This window comes from Taudactylus pleione, unplaced genomic scaffold (assembly GCF_031769625.1).
Source record: "Taudactylus pleione unplaced genomic scaffold, aTauple2 ptg000129l, whole genome shotgun sequence".
Lineage (NCBI taxonomy): Eukaryota > Metazoa > Chordata > Amphibia > Anura > Myobatrachidae > Taudactylus > Taudactylus pleione.
In genome coordinates this window covers 6500350-6518908 of record NW_028284531.1, presented here as the reverse complement: position 1 = coordinate 6518908, position 18559 = coordinate 6500350, and the positions used below count along the sequence as shown (strand labels likewise).

Genomic DNA, 18559 nt, shown 5'->3' with positions numbered 1-18559 from the left:
CCCATTCAGGACACTACCTCACTTCTTCAGCCCTAAGTATCAAGGGTAGCGAGTCTGCACACAAATTCTCCCAGGTATGGCCTCCCGGCTCGGCTTGGTTGCCACAGCTCCACCTGGGCTGCATCCTCTAGGCAGCAGATGTGTGGTCACACCCCTTTTTAAACCTGCTTGTGCAGATCCCACCATCACAGCACAGATTAAGTGGCTCACCAGCTCCACCTAGCTTCATTCTACCACAATACACAAATGTATTTCTATTACTTTCCAGTAACTACTTTACTACACTAATTGTAGTCTTGCATCTGTCCCTTTTAAAAAAAAGAAAAAATAATGAGGGGTATGCATATATATTTCACTGTGCTTTGCAAATTGTTTTCTTTATTGCATGTCTTTATTCTACTGTGTTTTATGTATATTCACATATACATAATTTTACTTAAAAGGTAATTTTATTAGTTAATTAAATGCTGATAGTGTGCATGTCTCCAAGAATGAAAAATAACAGATTTCTAAATGTAAATCTCTGTTGTATTAGTCACTCTAAAGCTTTTAAATATTGTATCTATTTTTTCAAGTGTACCAAATATTTGATGCTTAGATAAGTTCTTGCCAAATAACATGCATACTTTAGGGGGGTATCCACTAGACGATAAAGTTGAACGATTGAACGATAATGATAAAATCGTTCGATAATCGTTCAAACATCGTTTGAACATCGTTTGCAAATCGTGCAGTAATTGTTTCTAACGATGTACGATGCGCGCTCCCGCTGGTCGTTTGATCGTCTCCTCCATCGACTGAACATGCAGGTCAATTTCACTTGATTGCTTACAAATCGTTTACACATCGTTTACACATCGTTCACACTGAACGATCAAACGATGAACCACTATCTGCCCACTATAGCTGAAAGCTCTCAATCACAGATTAAAACAACATAGTTTATTGTTAGATCTTTTGCAAATCGTTTGCATATCTTTTGCAAATCTTTTGCAAATTGTTCAGAGTGGAAGATCATATTTCAAGGGAAACTTCAAGGGAAAATCGTTAAGAGGTTGGACAGGAATAAAATCGTCTAGTGGATGCCCCCCATTACATAGTCATTGAAACATTTCTTCACTCATACAAATTAATGGGCCATAAAACACTGTCAAGTAATGTCCAGTAGAAAATCTGCAACTGTTAGACAAATGTTTAGTACAATAAACACAACTATTTATGAGGATGTTTTACCAGTGAAATTTGTACCCATATTTTAGTTATTTGTGGATGCTAGTATCATTTGCTAAATGAAATGTAAAAGCACATGAAACAGACACGTTCAGTTTGTAGGCATTTACTTTGAACCCACAGTATGTGTTGTTAATGTAATTGTGTCATGGGAAAAAAAATAAAAATTTATATTGTAGTGTAAGACTGCTAGAGAAATATTAGAACAGTCATTAGATACATTATCTAATTCTGTATTGTACAGAATGTTATCATAATGTATTGAAAAAGCTGGTTTTCTAACCTGACCTTTGATTCTTTTTCATCCATATTGGGGGACACTGCTGTGCCTTGGGACATAGAGGGCACTAATGCTGGAACATAGCCAGTGGCAGATCTACATTTTTGGGGCCCTGAATCTTGAACTGTTATGGGGGCCCCTTTGCAACCAACAACAATAGGGCAACATCCAACAGGGTCCAAAGGATCTTGCTGCACTTGCAATGACATTGAGGCCCAAATGGCAGAGATGTACAAACCCCCCAAAGAGTGAGACCCTGTAGATAGATAAATAGATAGATGTAGATACCACCCAGAGAGTAAGAGACTGTAGATAGATATATAGATGATAGATGTAGAAACCCCCCAGAGTGTGAGAGACCGTAGATAGATAGATAGAAAGATAGATAGATAGGTAGATAGATAGATAGATAGATAGATGTAGAAACCCCCCAGAGAGTAAGACACTGTAGATAGATAGATAGATGATAGATGTAGAAACCCCCCAGAATGTGGGAGACTACAGATAGATAGAGATAGATATATAGATAGATAGATGTAGGAACCCCCCAGAGAGTGAGAGACTGTAGATAATAGATAGATAGATAGAAAGATGTAGAAACCCCCCAGAGAGTGAGACAAGATAGATCGATCGATGTAGAAACCCCCCAGAGTGTGAGAGACCATAGATAGACAGATAGGTAGATAGATGTAGAAACCCCCCAGAGAGTAAGACACTGTAGATAGATAGATAGATAGATAGATAGATAGATAGATAGATAGATAGATAGATGTAGAAACCCCCCAGAATGTGGGAGACTACAGATAGATAGATAGATAGATAGATAGATAGATAGATAGATAGATAGATAGATGTAGGAACCCCCCAGAGAGTGAGAGACTGTAGATAATAGATAGATAGATAGATAGATAGATAGATAGATAGATAGATAGATAGATAGATAGATAGATAGAAAGATGTAGAAACCCCCCAGAGAGTGAGACAAGATAGATCGATCGATGTAGAAACACCACAGAGTGTGAGAGACTGTAGATAGATAGATGTAGAAACCCCCCCGAAAATGAGAGACTGAAGATAGATAGATGTAGAGACCCCCCAGAGAGAGAGACTGTAGATAGATGTAGAAACACCCCAGAGGGGGAAACTGTAGCTAGATAGATAGATAGATAGATGTAGAACCCCCCCCCAACCCCCAGATAGAGAGAGACTGTAAATAGATCACATACAAAACCAAAACTTACTTCCTCTGTGGGATCCCAGCTATCTGAAATCCCCGAGTCAGGTCTCTCCCCCATGCTGCATGCTTCTGCCTCTGAGCTGCATGCCATCCCTCAGTTAGCTCAGCTTTCTATTTGTGGTCAGCACTGCAGGGCCGACGTCTGGCAGATGGGACAGCACAAATGAAGATGGGAGCATCTAGTAGCATCTGGAGCCTCCAACACTCAGCAGTAACACTGACAGCAACTCTTTATTCTGCACAAGGCCAGCTCATAAGAGCCATCCTCTGCTCGCAGCTGTATCTAGAGTGTCTGCCGACCAATACTGATCAGGGGGAGTTTCTTGGTACTCAGAAACACCCCCTACATGCACTACTGTAGAGTATATTTCTAAGGTCAATATTAAGTACTTCAACCTATTGGTTTATGATTCTATTACTAAAATAACCTTATTTTAATAACACACACTTAAAAAACGCCATTGATTTTATTGAAAAATTCACTCATTAAAAAAAATAGCTTCAGGGCCCCTCCAGGTTAGGGGCCCTGAAGCTTAAGCTTCATTCATTTCACAGTAGATATGCCACTGAGCATAGCACAACTACACTACAGACTTGTTGGTCTCTGACTCCTCCCCCTCTATACAGTTTCCCTGGAAGGACTTCAGTTTTTAACTTTGTGCCCATGGAGTATGGAACAGTTTTTCTTGTGTGTAGGGTTTTTTTATATTTTACTCACAAAATTAGTGCATGGTGTAAACTGCAACTGACTTGTCGCTTGTAACATCACCCCATGCAGACCATGCTCTGGGAGATCACAATATCACTAAAATTAAGCCAGTCTACATGGGATAGTCACCCGGGAAGATGGGTAGCTAATATACAGTATCATTATGTACCATCGGAGTACACCTTAGAACAAGTTGGAGCTCTCCTTTAATTATCATACTCTTTCAAAATAGCATCTGCTTCAGGAAAAGTCTTTGATCCGCACCTGCTTTTCCTCCTGATTACCATCATTGCATGCCATATTGAGCCATCCTCTATCCATCTGGCAGACAGCATCTGTACCATTCCGGTAACCATCGTGACTACTCCTGGACAGGCCTATACTGACTGCAGTGAAAAAGTATAAGCTTTAAATGATATCAAACAATAGCCAGTCTTCATAATTTATATTGGAGTTAGCACCGCATCACAATAATATTGCAACTGCTGAGAACAACTAAAGTCCATAACTTATGTTGCAGCATCCATCACTTAAAAAATAAATATGAGCCACATCTCACCACCCGCTGGCCAATGTTTCAGGATGGCTAGGCAGCCTTTTTTAATGCTGTAAGTGAGGATAAACTATATCCAATGTTTGTAATGTATTGTCACATTGTCTTCAGGTTTCCCTGAAGGTAATGTGACAATACTTTGAAATGTTGTATCACACCTCGGGGGCTTAGCCCAGTTACTAGGTCCGGTAGTGTCAAGTCACTGACATCTGTGCCCTCCGTAGTCGTGTCAGGCATATCTAAGATCTGCGCTGGTACTTCTCCATGTTTAGTTCCCGCGGTGGCGGAGCATGGAAGCAGTTATCTTGGATATTCTCTGCATGACTGCAGCTGCCAACCAGATTCCAGCACTCATGCTTACATGACCAGCTAGGAGCGCCCTATTTAAACCCCCTCCAGTGTCTAGCTCATTGCCAGAACAACACTCTTCTGCCAGAGAACAGCATCCTGGCTGCGGTGGCTTCCAGCTATTATTCCAGGTTTCCTTAACCTGCATTTACAAAGTGCATCTGCATCTGACTCCGTTGCTAGCTACCTGCATTTAAAAAGTGCTTCTGACTCAGTCAGGTCTATCCTGCTGTTTATTGTGCTTATTTAATCTGAGTTCCACCTCTTATTTGTACTAATTAGTGGAAGTGAATTTTGGTCATGTCTCAGGTTGGGTTGGGTACCGTATGCCAGCGCTCGGGATCACGGCGGTCAGAATCCTGAACCGGCATCCCAACAGGGTTAGGATACCGACACTTGTCGGTCAGTATCCTAACTCTCCTCCTCTCCCTACTCTAACCCTAACCCTCCCTGGTGCCTGAACCTAACCTCCCCCCTAGTGCCTAAACCTAACTTCCCCCTCCCTGTATCCTATACCTAACCCTCCCCCCTTATTGCCTAACCCTCCCCATAGTGCCTAACCCTAACCCCTAACTCTTCCCTTAACCACAGTACTTACCGTCAGGATGCCGGCACCAGGATTCTGACAGGTGTCTGGATTCTGGCGCCGGCATTCTAAGCGCCTGCATCCTGATATTGACCAGATCCCCCAGGTCAGTTCAAGTCTCTCAAGCTAGTTTCCATATAAAGTTCCTAGGTAAAAAAGGTTTCCTTCATGACCTTTACTAATAATATCCCAGATCATTTGTTTGTGTTCCTAGAATTGACACTCACTGCTGACAGCTAAAAGACCAAAACATCAATAGGGGCCATTGTGTGCAAATATGGAATTGGACTATGGAGATCATGGATGCGAGCTTGGGACTACATCCTAGTGTCTGTGCCACTGAGATATTATTTCTCAAGGCCTCTTATTTCATTTGGACTTGACGTTTCTAGATTTGACGGCATGGCTATTGAGGCCATGAATTTATGATCAAAAGGTTTGTTAGAGCAGATCATTCAGACTACTCTCTAGGTTCTCAAAACAACTTCTTTTAGATTAACATTGTGTGTGGAAGGCATATGCTGTACAAATAATGGTGTTCCCAGTTCTTTTATTCAGTTTTACGTACATTCCTGTCTGGATGTGAGGTTGTGTTTTATTTCTCTTGACACTCAGTTCTATTTTACCTATATTTATTCAGTATAAATACCTTTCTAAAGTGTGTTTTAGACATCCAACCAACTTATGTACCACCTATGGTCAAGTGGGACCTTATTTTGGTATTCACCATTTTGCAGTTGTCTCCACTTGAGCCTTTTCAGAAATTTTAGCTGAAATTGCTAACTTAGAAAGTTGCCCTTTATTTGGAGACTTGTCTCGCGTGTATTGCAGGTGGAGGGCATAGATCCAGATACTCCTCGTGCTCATGCCAACAGTCTTAAGGAGCTCTCTGCCCTCCAGATCGGAGAGGCCTGGGGTCAGTGGGATGTAGTATCTCTTGGACAGATATTTCAAGCGGGAATTTTAAAGTCCTTTCATCAATTACAGCTAGAGTTTGATGTCCCCAACCATTTCTTTTTTTGATATCTACAGCTTAGACATGCTATTAATGCCCAATTCTTTGAGACTCCTCTGTCTATACAGGAATCTGCTATCAAAATTCTTCTACAATCTGCTAGTTCTAGTCGTTTGATATCTGTGATTTACTCTAATTTATTGAACAAGCACCATAAGTCTGACTTGCTATCTATAAAACAACAATGGTTAAATGGTTAAACATGTAGGGGTAAATTTACTAAGATGGGAGTTCTATTTAAGAAGTTACTGTACTGTATGTTGCCCATAGCAACCAATCAGATTCTACTTCTCATTTATCTACAATAGCACCTTCTAGAAGATAATATCTGGAATCTGATTGGTTGCTATGGGCAACATCACTTCTTAATAGAACTCCCATCTTAGTAAATTTACCCCCTAATATATAAAATGTACTGAGTTTAGTAAGGGTTGGATAACAATACTGAACAAAAATAGCGAAGAATTAAAAATATTTTTTTTTTATTAAGGTCTAGAACAGGCGTGACAGGCAGGTAGAGAGACGGAACACTTAACCACATGCTTGTTTATGTTATGCAACAGGGGATAAACTCATGTTCTTGTAATTATGCTATTTAAGCCTGATATTAACTGAAAATTGTTATCTGTATATTTCGCCATCTTTAATTGACAATAGGAGGGTGTTTGAATATTACTATTATTGTGTATATGTTTTTTATTTTCATACAGTGAACACACGTAAGAGACCTATGTTTAGGATTTAGTGTTTATTAGATTAACAGTAGTTTTTCTGGTACCTTATTATGTGTTCTGTACAACAGTGTGTCTATTTATATATTATTTATGATGTATTAAAAGTTATGTTTTAAATCTATATAAGATTTACATACTGTTTAGAGTGCTCACCAAACAGAGTTTTTTTTTCTCCTTTTCAAACTGCTTATATATTAATAACTCTAGTGAGCACCACCACTACCCGACACTTTATTAATATAATTTATTATAAAATTATTTTGGGAATAGTGGCAATAATTATTTATACCTTCAATTATATTGCCAGTGCGACGTTCTTTCCATTCTCCCTTTCCCCTTTGTTTGATAGTCCCCAGCTCTAGCACTGTGCCGTCTATGCCCCAATATACAGCAGAGTCTCCCATATGGATTCGGAGAAGCAGATTTCACGGTAAGCATAAAAATTCTATTTTTGTACCTAAAATATAGAGAACATCACAACAGCCCTTAATGAAAGAATTTAAGACCAAGAATAGAAAGTTAATACTAAAGTCAAACTTAGAAATAATGGTACTTTTAGTCTACAAAGCTTGTAAAAGTACAACAATAGAAAATAAATGTCCTAAAAGAGCGCAATACTATATATACAGAATAACAATATTTTATTAAAATAGACCAACGATGAAAAGTATTAATATATATGTATATGGGCAATAATATTTTAAAGTATGCTGAGAGTCTTAAAAAAATATTACACAAAGTAGCAGTCTCTACTATACTTTAGCAATTGGACTCCATACACAATTGCAAGCAATTAACCTGGCCCATAAAAAATCCAAAGTTGCCAGAAAAGGTTATTTGATGGACTCCAGAATGCTGTAAAACTGACAAAGTTCTTTGGTAATAATGCAATCTATAGTCATCAGATGGATTGACGCTGTATTATCAATTTGAAGTCAGTAGAAAGATGTTACCTAGACCTCCCCAATATTGCATCCCCCTTGCAACGTTTGGACCCCGGCACTTAGCTCAGTGCCAAAAAGGGGAAAGATAGTCCTCCTGGGAGATAGCATGTCTCTGTCTTTGTAATTAAACATAGGTGGGGCATGGTTGATTGGTACAATTTCCGTGAGGGAGTCCATGCAGGTAAAATAAAATCCAAGATGAAGATTCCAAAGATGATCGTCAGTACAGCAAAAATGAGTCCACCTTATGCGTTTCTCCACTTTGTGTGGTAGCAGTTTCTTCAAATAATCAGACAATATGTGACTTGTAAAAGTTATGCTAGGACTCAGAGGTACATAATAGCCAGTAGCTATGCAGCCTCCACGTACTACCCACTAAGGAAGCTGCAGGACTGCATATAGATACATTTCATGCAAACTGAAATTGGCATAACACTATTCCATCAAAACTACTGAAGTCTAGAGGCCAAGTAGGAGACCAACCACATCTGCTGACTACAGCTTTACAGGCGTGCTCCTTTTTTACCATCAGAAGATGAGTGGCATGTACCACATCATGTGCTGTACACTGAAGTGCCAAAAGTCGTGGGATAGATGCCTAGTATGTGTAGAATCCCATCTAGCCTGGCAAAGTGCAGCAACTCGACATGGCATTGATTCCACAAGTGGACGGAAGACCTCTGAGAGATGTTGACCCATGCCATCTGAATAGCTTCCCACAGCTCCCTAATATTTGTAGGTGCAGGATCTTGGGTGCGAATGGACCTTTTCACCATATCCCATAAATGTTTGATTGGATTCATGTCAGGTGAATGTGGGGGCTGCATCATTCATCAGAACTCTCCAGAGTGCTCCTCGAACCAATTCTGGACAACATGGGACTGACATGGTGCATTATCCTGCTGGAATATTCCATCGTTGTGGGTGCACATGAAGTCCAGGAAGGACTGCAAATGGTCATCAAGCAATGTAACGTAGCAGGTTACCAGGCAATGACGTGCCTCAGGTGGACCAGAGAACCCAACACATGCCACGTGAACACCCCCCACACCATTATGAAACCACCACCAGCCTTGTTAACAACTGGTGGCCATGGCCTCATGGAGTCTGTGCTACACCTAAACCCTACCATCAGCTCAAAACAACTGGAACCATGACTCATCGGACTACGCCACATGTTGACAGACCTCCAGAATTCAATTAGCAACTTCACAAGCCCAGGTGAGGTGCTTTGTCCGGTGTTGTAGTGTTAAGAGGGACACTCTGGTGGGTCTTCTGCTCCCATATCCAATGGTAACGAAAGAACGCTGCACTGACCTGCTGGATATGCGTCTGATACCCTCTGCATTGAATATGGAAGTGATTTGAACCAGTGCTGCTTGTCTGTTACCACAGACAATTCTGTCCAGACACCGCTGAATATGATCATTAAGCACCCATGGTCGACCACTGCGCTGTCCACAGAGGTTGGTAATGTGATCCATGAGATATTCCCGGTATGCACGTGACACTGTAGATCGCGAAATGTTGAATGTCTGCACAACTTCGGAATTGGAATGTCCCATCCGTTGGGCACCCACTATCATGCCCTTTCGAACTTAATTATAATTCACATCGCTTTGCTATGAGCAGTCTAGCCGGTCTTCACACTGACTCACTAGATGTCTGATTACAACTGATGTAAGGCTGGGCATTTCCAAGACATCACAGTATGGTGACGCCACCTGCCTTTACCTTTACATTCTGCTATCCCATGATTTTTGGCACTTCAGTGTATCTGCGCCAAGCTTGGGCTGCCCTGGTGATGATCTGCAGTGGAAGGAGATCAGTGCATATGAGTTCAGAGAGGAGGTGAGGGAGGGAAGGGTAGCCAATACTTCCATATGGGAAGTGGTGTCTAGGCAACTGGAATCCCCCCTCTAAATGCACGCTTTACTAAGGGCCTGATTCAGATCCATTCCGAATTCCCTATATTTACGCAGTTTGAGTGATTGTTAGCCATTGCGCATGCATGAAAGCCATACTGCGCACGCATAGCGATCATTTTGCGATCACGCACACAAAGAGGAATCACTCACAAAATGAGTGACAGGTAATCAGCATTTGGGGGAGATAACGGGGGTGGTTAGAAAAATGCAGGTTTGTCTGATAGTTTAAACACTATTTTTAGGGCGTGTATAAATTAACCACTGCGCCCTTGCTCGTAGCAGGAGAGCCCTCTGGAGAGACTCTGTGTCTGTGGTACCTTAGACCTAATCTGCGTTTGATGTTTTCGATGTTTCCGGTTTAGTGAGTGAGCGGCGGAGGTGAGATGCTCTCAGCGGGCATCTTTAAGCACTGAACGGTGGGTAATTAGCATATTTTCACAATTGCTATCCGTGAGATATTGCAGCTGCAATGACATTTACATGTGGATCTCAATCAGGCCCCTACATAGGCAAATGCAGGGGGGGTTCCCGTCTGCCTGGAAACACCCCCTCTCTAGAACATACTATGACCACAATAGTAATATAATAGAATGTTACTAGTGCTGCATGTTCTTCTCAGTATCACAAATGAAATGATTAACACCAACTGTGGATCTTTCAAAATGTGTCAGCCAGCAATAAATATACCTGTGCACCAACTAGGAGATGTGGAAAACATGCACTGCTATAGACCATCAATAGGGTAAATTATTAATACTGTATAATAATACACTATCCAGTACATAAGGAGACCAATATGTACATATATGTCCAGGGCAGTGCTAGGTTCTTCTGCTGCTCCCCCAGACTCCCAGACTTGCTCCAATGCTCTGGAATGGTGCTCACATCTGAAAAAAAACATTCTGCTCAGACAGGATGGACCTTCTGCCGCATATAATAGCTTACTGTGATCGCTGGTCCTGTATATGCTGGAATTATGCAACACAATATACTTTGTATGTAACATATTAAAGCTGAATAAGTGCTAATTCTGCCCTCTTCATGGACTGGCCACACTCGCTCCAAAATCAAGCATTTGGAAACCCCCCTCTAGAAATCCTGCGTTTGCCACTGCCCTACGTCTGTTATTGCTACTGTTCTGTGATTTTCATATGCACGCAGACATGATCACCAAGTGTCTTCTTTGTTTTCTGCAGTCAATATAATAAACCATTTACTGAGCATGAGAAAAGCCAGGGGAAGTAAAAGGAGAGAAAGGGATCATTGATAAATGTGTTTTAGCAGATTATGTGCATGTAGCTCCATATTATGGAATAACCTTTTGTTTGGAAAATTCTCATTGTTTTCTAACATTTAATTCCTCATCTGTTCTTAACAAAAGTCACACATAGTACCAGGGCTATCTTAACGTATAGGCACACTGGGCAGTTGCCCAGGGCCTCACAATTCTAGGGGACTTCGAACAGGGACAGGCTGGGCCAGGGGCATCTACATGGAGTGTTCAGCCACTCGCTACATGCATAGGGCAGCCGGCTGAGAGGGAGGCAGAGAAAGATGCTCTCCCGCCGCCCCTATTGTGAATTACACACAATCAGAGCAGCCAGGCAGCATTCTCTACCTACCTCCCAACCTGCAGACTTGTAGGTGACAGCATCTAGTTCACTTGCCTCACCATTTATGAACCTAACCTTCTACTTCCCTTAATTCAATCGTTTATCTATATATTTTACTTTATTATATGATCATATATATGTCAGTCAAACGAAACTGAACAGTACTTCTCAAAGGTAATATGAGAACATATGTGTTGTTTAACCACTTAACTGGCGTGGTCGCATGTGATGCGACTGGAACCAGAAGTTCTTCATCTGGCAAGGTCGTTTCACATGCGACCACATCAGCTGCTCTGTCCCAGGCTTCTGCAGAGGAGATCTGTTTTGCACAAGTGCAGAAAGGATCTCTTAGGACTCGACAGACCCCCTCTGCAGTGATGCAGCGGTCTGTGACCACCAACGTCACTGCCGGAATCGTGCCCCAGAATGCCATGGGAATGGCAATGGCATGTGCATAAAGTAAAAGCGGGAGTGTTGGGGTGGGGTGCAAAACAGCCCTTAGGTATATTTTTTTAATAAAATATTTAAATATATTTTAAAGATGGTTTTTAAACTTAATTAAATAAAAAATAAAAAACTTTCTGTTTTGACAAAAAAAAATTGTTCATTCAGTGATTAAAGAATATTCACTTAAAAGTATTATTGGCTAATTCTGTGGATTCTATTGCCATGCCTCATGGCTCTCAACAAAAATCTAATTTGAAAATTGTCATTATCATGTTTATTTTATGTTCTCCTTAAGCAGATGTAATTAATTTAATTCATAATTGCATCTGTCCATAACCACAACACAAGATATATAAAAAATAAAGCATGTTGATATACCTTCATTCCATAGACACAGGTGACTCTGCAAACAAAAGCTGCATATTGCTGTTCCCAACTACAAATACCATAATTATATATCTTAAAGTACTGTATCTTAATCATTATAGTAATAATTTCATCATATAAACCAGATTATAATGGATAGAGTGACATGTGCCTTCCTGTTATTTTACTATGCAATGAAAAGTGTTAATGCCAAGTATCATTAGAAGACAAACAAATCCATTGGTAGAGTAAATGTGCCCATACACGGTGCGATAAAGCAGCCGATCCGACAGATTGGTACGATATCGCCACTATATCGTACCGTGTATGGGCATGATATCGGATAGTGTGCGTACCCGCATGTTCACTTGATCTGGGGTTGCGATGAGTGTTCCCATGCAGCGCTATGCGGTTGGGGGAGAGGGGTGCTGGCATATCGGTCGGTCGGCCACCCGATCGCACCGTGTGTGGGGACCACCCGATACGTCGGCCGTCGGATCCCCCGTCGCATCGCAAAGTGCAAATCACGCTGTGTATGGCCGGCTTAACAAAGTAACAGAAGTCCCATGATTCTTATTTTTTCCTTTGTCATTAACAAATGCATACTAGATACAGTTTTTCCAGCATCAAATTGTTCCATCTTTTCTATTCTGTTGTTGCCCAGGGGATATATTTGTTCACTGTGGCTTCTTCCCTAGGTTACTCATACTAGAGGTTGTATGTAATTTGCTTTCTTCTTTGGAATTCCTGTCATGAGCAAAAGAAAAATTTCCTTGACCTCCATTACAAAATCTTTTATTTTCTTTACTGGCGATAACTAATTTTCCTCTCATCTGTATTTACTTTCAACCATAGTTCAATATTTTTTTCTCTTGAAGAAATGAAACGTTAAACATCCGAAATTAATTTGAAAATATAATTGAAACATTTTAGGAAACACGTGTTTATTGTCTCATTCTTTTTTTCCACCTCTTCATTTACGTTGTTGTTTTTGGATATTGCCATTCAGTTCAAGAAGTAATTGCCACTTGGGTTCTCAAGTGAGATTGTGAGTTATGATCATTCATGAAAAATTGTATTTAGACAATAAAGGACCTTTCCAAGTTTATTCCAACCTTACATGTGTTTTCTTTACATGTGAAATGTTTTCTCCATTTATCTACCTTCCTATAGATTTATTACTTCTTACTGGGGCATCTGGCATTCAGAAACATTTGTGTACAATAGCAAACATATGAGGAGGCATCTGCTATTTTTGGACTAACCATATATCAGTCAGTGTAAATCGTTAAACATTTCCACCGGCTTATCAGCTATTCCTTCCATTATGCACGTTTTACTCTGCCATATTATTAACTAGATATTAATGGTAGCAGTCACAGTTATCATGGCAAATAGTGAATGTGTGCAAGATATATGATGTCTACCATGTCTACATTAAACATGAATTCAGAGAGCGAACAGACTGTGACTGCTACCATTAATATCTCGTATTGTGCTTTCCCGGAAGCATCTCAGCAGTTCGACCTCCAATATGTCACTAACTTTAGTCATTTGACTCTTTTTTGCTGAAACTAGAATAGAAAAATACACAAACACATTTTATACTGGATCCATGCCAAGTTGAATAAACAATGTAATCCTCTTATATTGGAAAAACATGAGGTACATTCATTATAATGTTTTGGTTTTTTTCGCAGATGTCAGATGGAGACTGGAATTCAATTTGGATAACTTAATTCAAGAGGCTAGAGAATCCAATCTTCCTAGGGCATTAGCTGTAGAAAGCAAAGATGCACCTGCAAAAGAGGTAAGTAGATTTTGGAGCGCCTGCCATTTCCCCGTGTTTTGCGCATACAAAATAGAGAAGTCTCCAGGACATTGTACAGGTGCCATATTTCCGTAGACCTGCACATGCGCCGTAGAATCTAGTGCTCTGCCAGAGAGGTGGCGGCATGTACAGAGCCTGCACATGGACCCTCTCCTCTCTTAAACCGTCTCTGGAGCCAGTCACTCTGTGTAAGCCACCTACTCTAACAAAAGAGCCCCAAACCGTCACGCTTACTCCTCAATGGGGTGTTTTGCTATGAAAAGATTTGCCCTTTTAAATGAAGTGGCAACTGTCTGTTTAGTAAGTAAACACCAAAGATTGAGGAATCCTTTCCCCTACTCAACAGCATACAAAAATCCCATGTGATAAATCAAGGATGTCACATTTTGATTCATCTGTCCATAAGACCTTTTCCCAGTCTTCCGTAGTACATGGCTGGTGCTTCATGGCCCAGGCTGTAAGTTCTTACATAACTATACATTACTGTACATGTTCCCGAAAAAAGGCCTTTTTTACAACTGTGAAATTGACATTATTTTTCAGTTTTTGCTAATCTAAACTTTTTGTTTAACCTTTAGCAGTTTACCGCTTACCTTGTGTATCATTTCAGACAATTCACTGGACTTGAATTTCTTAAATTTCAATAAAAACTAGAAAAATTGTGGGCTCTAAAACTTTTGATCATTAGTGCATGATAATACACTTTTCAAAGGTTTGCAGAAGGCCTACAATTTCCAGGATGCTCTTCTTTATGTTCTGATCCCTATAAGCTAGTGTAGTCAAACCTCCTACATGAGCTTCACCACTTTACCATCCTACTTTCCTGGAGGCAACCATTGTGGCCAGTAGCTGTTATATTCATTACTTTTGTGCTCAGACAATACGCAACAAATCTACTAGTGCTGGCGGTAGGATGGAAACATATGAATTTTCTCTATTATATCAGGATTTTCCAAGTTATTATAACAATAATAAAAAGCAACAAAAATCATTTTTTCTAGTTTAAAAAAATCCTTTTTTTTTTCATAGTTTTTACCTGTATAATGCACTTAACATAATAACTTTGTTGCATGTACTTTGTTTCACATTTAAAAGCATTTTATGCAATTTAAAGTGGAATATAGCGTTTCACAGAAGCTGTGGCCCCCTATGCTTGGAGAGATGAAGAGGTGCAAGTGAAATACAGTAAGGTTGTGTACAGTAGAACGACCCCTGGAAATGCAGCCTGTTTTAAGTAGGTCTCCTCTCTAGTGCAGCCACAGGCACTGGTGGTCCTTCCTGTGCCACCGATCATAACATGAATATAGAAGGTGTGTATCTGACAGGCGCAAACTAGAGTCTTAATATGATATAATGCTGTGGGCTTATAAAAATTGCATTTGATATAATAAAAATAACAATAAAGCTGTTATAAAACTAATATGCACAATATACAATGATAATAGAATAAAACACAATAAATTATTGGAAGGTTAGTTAGCATAAATGTTATTATTGTCAGGCTGCTGCGTACTGGGCTGCAGTCGGTCCAGGGTCGCTGCTGCCGCTGATCAGCAGTGGCAGCCGCAGTGTCCTCTGACTGTGCAGGAGGGGAAAAGCAATCACACTGATTGCCCCTCCTCTTGATTTTCCCCTTGCTGAGGGGCAAACGGCACCCCCTGTGGAGCAACTACTGTTTTTTGTTGTACAGAGACGTGGACCACACCTCCTTACATTAGACCACACACACCAAAATTACCCAGGCCCGGTACAGCTCTCTACGGTCCTGCCAAGATGCCCCCACCCCCTTCCCTTGCAAAAACTGCAACCAACACCAGGCTAAAATAGTCTGGGCTGGTCACACTATAATATAGAATATATATATATATATGCAAAAACTGCAACCAACACCAGGCTAAAATAGTCTGGGCTGGTCACACTATAATATAGAATATAATATATATGGGCTCTTCCTGTTATAAAGTAACTCAGACCAAGTCCGATCCTACAAACAGAACACCTCTCCTAAACCTCCTGTTCAGAGGATGTAGGGGTAATGGTTAAATGTTTATTTTATTGTGTGACATGTTAAAATACCTGGGTATGCTTGCAGAACTACAAGTGCCATCATAGATATAGCAGGTAATGTCTGCTACAATGTATTGGGTTTGTAGTGCCACATAGTCAAATTTTATTTTAAACATTTTGCTTTTATTTCCCCAGGACCCGTCTACAGTGGCGGCTTGTTGCTTTTTAGTGGGGCAGGGTTAGATAACCCAAGGGAATCAGCATTTTGTAGGCCAGGATCGACTCCCACTATTACAGGGGTAGCTCAAGCTGTAAGCTCCCCTGCTTAAGTGTGACCAACCCAACCATAGCTGTAGATGATGAGGACTGTTGATGATGATAGGCGTTTCTGGTGTATGGCTACTTTAAGGTACACTCATAGGATATCTTGATGCACTTCAGCATTTCTTGATGTGGCCACATTCTTGTATGTTATTATGAATTGCATGTATCTTTAGACCGTAGTTTCATTATCTTTAGATATGTGCAACTCATAATAACCCAATGAGAGCACAGTTTTCCAGCCACCCTTTATGTCACTGAAGTCTGCCATTACTAGTCTTTGACTTAGTTTTGAAAAGATACTTTGGTTTCATAACTGTATCCAAATAATAAAAGTAAAACAATGACAAATCATTTGAGCAAATATTAATTTTATTACATACTTGGGTCTAAATGTAATTGGGTCTGAGTTTTGAAAATGTACGACTATTGAGCTATACTGGCTCATTTTTAGAACTCACCCTAATAATGTGTAATAGGGTGCATGAACATGTTTCCCTCATGCAAACTGTGAATGTGGATAATATGGGGGACCCCTACTCATTTTGCCTCCCGTATTTCCACGATAAGGACTGGCTCACTGAGCCTGGTGTTGTTTGATGAAAATATGTTGGACCCCCTACGTCTCCCCCCCCCCCCCACCGGATTTTCTCTACCAGGGCTGGCTCAGATAAGCCCGGTGCTGTTTGTGCTACTAGTGAGGGTCCTCACGTAATTTTACACATTTATAGTTTGTTTTTTTAACACAGTAGCATGCACGTATCTCACTGATCTGTGTATCTGTGTATGTCTCTGGGAAAACTCGCACCTTGTAATGCGAGTTTTCCCAGTTTTAACTTGCATGCTCTCGACCCAATTACTCGAGCCCTATTACATTTGCGAGTTGCGGGACAAACTCGCACATTCTAAATAGTAGAGAATGTGCGAGTTTGACTCGCACAAAAAACTCGCACCCTATTACATTTGTGTATGACCAATAGTTAGGATCCAAAAAAAAACAAATGATAATTACTGGGAATTCTATTAAAACAAATAGTCTTTATGGGTATGCTGTAAAATGAAATGTCCTTCCATTTTCGAGATCATCAATACAAATAGCAGAAAAAAATTCAAGTTAAAGTGTATTTTTTGGAATTGTCAAATAAAATGCAAATATGATCGTGTAAATTATTCCTCAACATCAAGGTTGAGCTTAATACAACTAATGGGGATGGTTGTTTATTGGTATATGTCCGAGGTGAGCTCATTATTAGGGATTAGTGGTATGTATGTGCTTTCCAATATTTTGAGAACTTACTGTATAGGTTAATACAAAGATTGCTCCTATGTGATGAGTAACAATAAATTATGATTCACTATTAGTTCAATAAGAATATTTATAATCATTTTTTAGTCTATGATTTCCATCAACTTATCTATTTATTGGTAACAAATTATATACCATGTATTAAATCATGAAAGATAAAACTAGTGCAGTAGGAGCACATTTATTCATTGGCTACAGAGCTGTGACCCTAGTCATTAAAATGATGACCCATATTTTTTCCTATCTGGCCTGAACAAAGAGTAAAGTGCACTTGGGTATACAAATTAGCAGGTAAAATATGGCCTATGGGTGACACGAGTTATGCTGATAAGTAAATGTTTTCTAAGCAGTTGGTGTTATGTATGAGAGACTGATTTTTCAGCCCAAACTAAAAAGTGCTGTATACTTTTTATATAAACATGCCATGCTGCTTGTTCTCAGTCTCTGGAGAGGCTCACCCTTTCCTCCCATCTGCACTCCCTGTAAGAGCGCTTTTACATCAGCTTTGTGTTTTCAGTCTCATTCGATTGGTCCAGGACCAGAGTTTCATCATGTACTCTTCAAGCTTGGAAGCCACAGTCTTCTAGTGTCACACTACCTGAAGAGGCACAAATTTACAGATTTTGTATACGGAGGATCAAGACACAGACTAAAGCGCACCGAAATATCAAAGTTACCATATCCTTTTACAAGGACTACCAAGGCAAAGTAAGCTTTAGCATTGGAATATTTGCACGTCGGTGTGTCGCTATTCATCACAAGTATTGCTTCCTTTTTGCATTTGTTTTTCATTCTCCTGACACTGCATTATGTAGAGAAGGTGATATAGAGTGGCAGATGGGTTATTTATAATGATGACCGGTATTAGAGCATCAGACTTAGGTTCTCTCCCACTATGCATAAAACTACTCTACTGCCTAATTATTTCTGTGTGATAATATTACTATTCAACAAACACTGATGCTGGTTGTATGGAGAAAACTTGTAACATATACAGTATAAGTTCTAAGTATTCTGTAGTTTCAAAGCCTCTGCCATACTGTCTTACCTAGGATAGGCTAGACACATTCTCTGGTCTTCCTGTTTACCTGTCCGTCTTCACGC

At 40.1% G+C, this 18559-nt stretch overlaps 1 protein-coding gene across 1 annotated transcript in view; it reads left to right on the top strand.

Moving 5' to 3' along the window:
* Nucleotides 1-18167, top strand: part of FAM227B (family with sequence similarity 227 member B) — a 484199-nt gene extending 466032 nt beyond the window's left edge. The window contains exons 11-12 of the mRNA XM_088472811.1: nucleotides 13691-13800; nucleotides 17973-18167. Coding sequence (XP_088328937.1) covers nucleotides 13691-13800; nucleotides 17973-18167 — 305 coding nt within the window. The remainder of the gene's footprint in view (nucleotides 1-13690; nucleotides 13801-17972) is intronic.
* Nucleotides 18168-18559: the final 392 nt, after the last annotated feature.